This window comes from Macrobrachium rosenbergii, chromosome 15 (genome assembly GCF_040412425.1).
Source record: "Macrobrachium rosenbergii isolate ZJJX-2024 chromosome 15, ASM4041242v1, whole genome shotgun sequence".
Lineage (NCBI taxonomy): Eukaryota > Metazoa > Arthropoda > Malacostraca > Decapoda > Palaemonidae > Macrobrachium > Macrobrachium rosenbergii.
Window position 1 is genome coordinate 40,152,621 of NC_089755.1, and position 7,500 is coordinate 40,160,120.

Consider the following 7,500-nt stretch of genomic DNA (forward strand, 5'->3'; position numbering starts at 1 on the left):
TGCCCCGTCGTAGGTTACCACGCAGAAATCGAGAAGGTCGAGCCCGCAGGACAGAAGATTCAGATCAGCTCCCACACGCCGTCAGACCAGTCGCACTACCACACTTTCATGTTCCTCAGCGCTAACACCCTCTACAAGATATCCGTCACTTCCATCTCTCAGTTCGATGTGGCCTCCCTCCCGGCTACCATTGAGGCTGAGACGCTCCGTAGCTAAAGCACCCCATCCACCGCCCCCGCTTCCCCTGTGAGGATGATCTTACACCCTGCAAGAACTGAAGGGCAGGGTTGTCTCCCTGGCCGACACTGCTCAAACTCGGTGCAGTGTGAAATGCAACAATAATAAAGATTAATAACAAATTGTCTGTTCGATTGATTTAGCCTGACCCGCTCTCAGTCGAATGCGGAATGTATAAGGAAAACATCTACAACTGTTATGAAAATATGTTATAAGAAAGGAAAATATGACCATACTCTTTCTCAAATTGGGTAACAACTTTTATGGGCCCATGGTGTAAGAAAGGCACATTATGCCCAAACCCTTTCCCAAATGGAGTTAGGACCATAATTGTATCCCAATGCCGCTTGCAAATGACCTTAAAGATATTTTGCAGGTTTCAGAATACATTTCTTTTCTTTCCATTGTGTATAAAGGAAAGAAACTGATACTCAAAAAGGGTATAATAAAGAAGGAAAAGTGCTATCCAAATGATAATTTCAACAAGTACACTTGCTGTAGCTGAGAATTGATGAACCCAAAAGTTACTCAGTTACATTTACTAAAAGCCTCCGGTTAGGGCTACTGAACATTAAAAACTAATAATATAATCAGCCTAATATACATTATTATTATTATTATTATTATTATTATTATTATTATTATTATTATTATTATTATTGTTGTTGTTGTTTAGAAGATAAACCATATTCATATGGAACAAGCCCACAGGGACCACTGACTTGAAATTCACGATTCCAGAGAATATAGTGTTCATTTGAAAGAAGTAACAGAAAGCAATAGGAAATACAGAATGCATATTTTCGATATATCACAAAAGTTAACTGCCATGGTCGCAACATTCTCCAAAGGCCAGGGGAAGGTCATTTGCAAATTTATTTAGAGAAATACTGAGGGGTTTTGGAAACGTGTAATTTCGTACGGAAATACATTTGGTCGACAAAACTTTATACAGTTTCACTTAAGTATTTCTCTGGAAGAACATTCGACAAGGAAAAGGAATGTAGTCTATCGGAAAAAATGACCTTAAAGGAAACTACATTTTAAAAGAGAGAAAAGTGCAAAAGAAGCTCGAGCAAACAAGAAAAATGTCAAGAGTAAATATTTCATATTTCTGGTATCAATCGCCATCAATGAAAGTGCCACTGTGTATAGCTTCTCATTCAAAGCCACCGTCAAATATGACGGCAAAATTGAAACAATCTTCGCAATTGCATTGAAATGCACAGGTGCATCAAGAATGCTGTGTATAAGATACGATTATACAAGTCCTTTCCTTTCTGAAAGTTGATAAATGCCAGTAAAAATAGTAAGTAAATGTAAAAATGAGTCTTCGTCTTGGCTCCTCAGTTCAAAGGAAAATAATTACCGATATGATAAAGAAAAAGTAATCTCATACATACATACATACATATATGTATATATATATATATATATATATATATATATATATATATATATAAATATATATATATATATATATATATATATATATATATATATATTGTAAACAATACCTTCGAAAATAGCTATAATGTTTACGCTATGACTAGCTTAAATAAAAATAAACTACATAATTAATTATAAAATATATAATTAACAGGAAAGGCAATTTATCTGAGTTTTGCACAGGGTAGACAAAATCTACGTATCTCTGTCACAGTATTTTTTAGTGAATGTATCCTTCTACAACAAATAAGAGACATTATAGTTTACATCTAACTTCAACTCATTAATCTGACTGTTTATTTGTGCCATTTTGCCTTTTCGGACGCATTTTGATAAATTAAAAGCTATTCAGCTTCAAAGTAACGCGAAACTGAGTATCTGGCGTGAGGACCAACTTAACACAGGCATAACAAAACAACATTCCGTTCAGAAAGTTCTGTGCAGAGAATCGCGAAAATCCTGTCGTCATTTTCCTTACGTTTTAATGAGCCATATCTTGGCACGAAGATTATTAAATCGTCGCTGTGCTTTGGAAAGACGGTTTATTCTGTTTTTCATTTTTTTTTTCATGGAAAATACGGATATTTTCGTTTTAGGCTAATTTTGAATCACCTTTTCCGTATATGGGTCCAGCATGAAAAGTAATTTTACACCGACTTATCGAAAAGAATTATACGCAAATGTTAACGAAGAAGCGTAATATGAACACCAAATACACACACACACACACACACACACATTATATATATATATATATATACATACATATTGTTCATACCAGTGTCTTTCAGTTCACTAAACATGCACAACGAGCCACTACAAGATACAGAATAATCTAAGCGGACGAATGTTTTTTTTTTCCTCTTTTTTTCTTCAGGCTCGGTGTGAAACGTTCCATCTGCGCCAACATCATTTTTTAAGGTGCTATATAACAAGATTAAAATATTTTTATTGTTTAATTTTTCCTGCACCTCAAGCACTGCGTTGTGCCAAAGCCTTTAGTATAAAAGAGACAACTTATCCTCTCCGACTTCAGTGATCTGCTCGCAAAGCCTTACGCCCTGCAACTGTGATCTTCTTGCAACGCCTTCATCATGAAATACGTCTTGTTACTCGTCCTAGGCCTTGCTGTTGCCTGTATGGCTCAGCTTCCTTGCAGTAAGTTGCAAAAGAGTGGCAATGCATTCTTGCTTGAATTCTTTCTTTGTGCAGATGAGAAACTGTTCTTTTTCGCAGGTTTCCGTCAGATGGGTTGTCAATGGACTCTTGCTTATAAAAGTCAGCTTTTTTATTTCTTGCTTTGTATATCTTAACTAATACTTGTAAAATGTCAATGAAATCTCTTCATACTTACGGCAAATTCTTGATTGGTTACAACGCAAAAACAAAAATGCCCATTGATTTTCGCTTTATGTATCAATTCTTGTGTACATCTCCGAAACTTACACTCTGAAGTTCTCAATGAAATGTTTATATGACCAATTCTTGTGTGATTTGTTGTTTGTTCATCTAAGGAGCATGTTTTTACACAGGGAGAGTTAGAGGTTGGTTTCAAGTCAAGAAGATACTCAACTTAAGTCTCGTAACTTTGAGTAAACCATCGTTTGATTTTTTTTTTATTTCTGCACATGTAAGGTACTTTTCCTTTTCCTGGCTTCAAGTCAGAAGAATAGAGATGATGACAGGGAGCCTCTGTTCTGATGTGGATTTTTGCTCGATTTCTATGATCTTTGCCAGATAGTGACCCCCAATAAAGTTCTGGGGTCGTTATCTAGGACTAATATTTCTTGGGGTCATTATCTTTATGATATTTACAGTCTTTTGTTTGTTTTTACTGTAATCCCCAACGGCCTTGTACTAAACACGCAGCAAAGGTGAATATATACCGGGTTCAAACGCTTGGGGGTTACTATCTCGGAAAGATCCGATCTCTATCAATTTTCTTTTGCGAAAATTTGTTTTTATATTTGAAGAAAGCGTATTATTGAAACGGAGCCATGCTCTCCAGTGGAATGACTTTCTTGGTGAATGGCGTGGTTAATGCCCTTTAAGTTTTCTGTACTGGGGGAACATCCACGATTCAGCAGTTTAAGTGTGTATGGAGCAGTAATATTTGTCTTTTCTTTTTCTGGAGTCTCCCAGCTTTTAGGGACATAGTCTAATGTTTTGTGTGTGTGTGTATGTATGTATGTATATATATATAGTATATATATATATATATATATATATATATATATATATATATATATATATATATATATATATATATATATATATATATATATATATATGTATAATATATATATAATATATATTTATATATATACAAAATGTACTATATATAACCAAGTAATTCCATAACACGTTTTCCCTTGCACAAAATATAGGACAAATAACTGCTAAATATGAGATTCTTGCTAATCTTTTCTATTCCCTTGCTGAAGACTATTCTTTTCCCTAGAGGTTGAACAGCATACTTCCAAAATTAATTTTTATCCACTGTGTTTACAAATGCGTTTCAACTCGTCATTTTCTGGTCACTAAAACAAATCCACGGTTCTGGTGCCGAAGTCAATTCAAAACGGTAAAAAATAAATAAGAAAATTAAATCACAATCACAGTAAGCGTTTTATGCCCGCTCAGCAATATAAATAAGCACTCATTGCAGGTTAGGTCGGTGAACTGTAACAAGTAATTCAACGGGATAGTAGATTTAAAATAAAAAATGTTATTATATAGGTACTGAGCTTGTATACGTTCGGAGCTGATTTACAAAACACTTACATAATATAAAACGTAGAATACTAAATAAGATGTCATTTTATTAATAGTTTTGATAATTTAGGTACGTCAATCATATAAGTAAATATAAGAATATACACTTGTATATATCAATCGGCGCAGGAGGCGATGTTGATGTTCACATTTATATACAACAGATGTTTTTGAAATGGACATATTGCCAGGATGAATATCCATCTAACCTAACTTCACTCAACCTAACTCAACCTATTCATCATTGGTCTTTCCGTGGAAATGTATACTTTTCTTTTAATTTACAAATTTCTTTTCATTTTTAATTTCTTTTAATTTCCTGTCTATACTGACATCTAACATTGTATTTTTGACAAGTATAGCTTTTCTTAACTGCTAACGCATGTCATGTCAAGAGACTGGAAGGGGTGTGATGCACAAAATTAAGTAAGCAAATATTCAATAAGTAATATTCAGGAGTTCACAACCTCCTGTCTGACATGTTTACTGGTAAATGACACACCAGCCCTTCCCAAGTAGCGAATTTTCTAAGCCGGGATATGTGCCATTACTGGGTTACAAAGTTTCTACAATTATTCAATAAATATTATGCATGAGTTTTCTAAGTTGAGATATTTGCCATTATTTGGTTAGAAAGTTCATTTTCTTTATTGGAAATGTCGGGTAAATGATGTCCTCCTCATCGTTCGAGGTCGATATAAATTATTATCATTATACAGATGAAATACATTCATATGGAACAAGCCCACCAGAGGCCATTGACTTAAAATTCAGGCTTCCAAAGAACAGGCGTTCATTTGAAAGAAATAACAGAAGGTAATTGGAAATACAGAGAAAGGAGATCAGTTATTAGAAAAGTAAAAGTAATTCACCAAATTACCAAATCTGTGTAACACGTACATATATACAGTACATATATACACAAACACATATTTCTACATGCATGTAAATTGTCCATGCGCGCTTCTCAACTTACTAAATTTGACAACCCTTACACCAAGAAAGCAACACATGATAATGAATATTTGAAGTGGGTTAATGAACTTCTTGGGGCCTTTAACTTAAACTTGCTATATATTTCGACTGTGCATTTGTCAAATCTAGGGGATCCTAACAAAGAAGTACAGTACTTAGTTTGTACTGAATTCTAAGTATAGATTTGGAATGATTTCTTTATCATTGGTTAAAGTGGAACACTTTGGTGATTATCGGTTCATTTTCTCAATAAATGTAAACTCAGGTCACTTAGATGATTAATATTTGTGATACTGTAATGATCATGCATTCAAGTTTATCAGGGCTAGAAATAGCAATGAGCTTTATTATTTGTTTAAACATCTAAATCATATGCCTACTCATTCTCTTTGTTCTTCAAGTCCCCAGCAAACCCAAAGACCTCCGCATCGGGTACATAAGCGCCCACGAAATCAGCATAGAATTCACCGACCCTGACGACATCGACCGATGCCCCGTCGTGGGTTACCACCAGCAAATCGAGAAGGTCGAGGAGGTAGGACAGACGGTTCAGATCAGCTCCCAGACACCGTCAGACCAGTCGCACCACCACACTTTCATGTTCCTCAGCGCTAACACCCTCTACAAGATAACCGTCACTTCCATCGCTCAGTTCGATATGGCCTCCCTCCCGGCTACCATTGAGGCTGAGACGCTTCGTAACTAAAGTACCCCACCCACAGCCCTCACTTCCCCTGTGGGGATGATCTTACACCCTGCAATAATTGAAGGGGAGAGTCGTCCCCCAGGCCGACACTGCTCAAACTCGGTGCAATATAAAATGCCACAATAATAAAGACTAATAACAACAAATTGTCTGTTCGACTGATTCAACCTGACCTGCTTAAGTCAAATGTGGAGGATATAAGGAAAGCGAATTCTACAACTGTTATGAAATATGTTATAAGAAAAGCAAATTATGTCCATATCCTTTCTCATGTGGGAAACAACTTTTATGAGTCCATGTTGTAAAGAAGGCAAATTTTGCCCCAGTCCTTTCCCAAATGGAGTTTCGACGATAATTGTCCCATTGTCGCTTGCAAATGACCTCAAAGTACATTTATTTTTTCCTTTCCATTATGTATAAAGGAACGAAACTAATACTCAAAAGGGGTATAATAAAGAATGAAAAGTGTTATCCAAATGATAACTTCAATAAGTACACTTGCTGTAGCTGATTTTTGATGGTTTCAAAAGTTACTCAGTTACATTTACTAAAAGCTTCCATTTAGGACTACTACACATTAAAAACTAATAGTATTAGCATAATGTACATCACAATTATTATTATTATTATTATTATTATTATTATTATTATTATTATTATTATTATTAGCATTATTATAATTATTCAGAAGATGAATCCTATTCATATGGAACAAGCCAAATGGGGCCATTGACTTGAAATTCAAGATTCCAAAGAATACGGTGTTCATTTGGAACAAATAACAGAAGGTAATAGGAAATACAAAATGTATATTGTCGACTTTTCACAGAAATAAAACTGTTACAGTCCAGTCACAACATTCTCAAAAGGCCAGAGGAAGGTAATTTGTAAATTTATTTAGAGAAATACTGACGGATTTTGTAAACGTGTATTTTCTTATGGAAGTTAATTTGGTCACCAAACCTTTACGTATTATCCGTTACCAAAAGCATTTCACTGACGGTACATTCGACAAGGAACAATATAATGTAGTGAAGTGGAAAAAATTACTTTAAAGGAATCTACTTCTTAAGAGAGACAAGCAGTGCAAAAAGCTCGTGCAAACATGAAAAATGTCAAGCGTAAATATTTCTTATTTCTGGTATCAATAGCCTTCAATGGAAGCCCAACTTGTGCGTTAGCTTCTCATTCAATGCCAGCGTACCAGCGCAGCTAAATATGACGGTAAAATTCATACAAACCTTGCAATTGCACTGCATCTATGTTATATCAAGCATACTGAGTACGATTCGATTATGTAAGTCCATTGCTTCCAGGATGTCAGTAAATGTCAGTAAAACTGTTACGTAAAGCTTATT

The 7,500-nt window shown here is 35.0% G+C and overlaps 3 protein-coding genes across 6 annotated transcripts in view; 2 read left to right on the forward strand and 1 right to left on the reverse strand.

Annotated features, from left to right (window-relative positions):
• The window catches only part of LOC136846406 (uncharacterized), a 3,109-nt gene extending 2,750 nt beyond the window's left edge, over window positions 1-359 (forward strand). The window contains exon 2 of the mRNA XM_067117197.1: window positions 1-359. This exon is cut by the window's left edge and continues 89 nt beyond it. Within this exon, the coding sequence (XP_066973298.1) occupies window positions 1-216 (216 nt within the window). The 3' untranslated portion in view covers window positions 217-359.
• Tango11 (transport and golgi organization 11) overlaps window positions 1-7,500 on the reverse strand; it is a 78,541-nt gene that overhangs the window by 55,232 nt on the left and 15,809 nt on the right. The gene's annotated exons all lie outside the window — the stretch shown is intronic.
• LOC136846578 (uncharacterized) lies at window positions 2,682-6,288 on the forward strand. Its single transcript, XM_067117432.1, has 2 exons — window positions 2,682-2,844; window positions 5,838-6,288. Exons 1-2 carry the CDS (start codon window positions 2,781-2,783, stop codon window positions 6,140-6,142), a joined length of 369 nt encoding a protein of 122 aa, XP_066973533.1. The 5' UTR covers window positions 2,682-2,780; the 3' UTR covers window positions 6,143-6,288.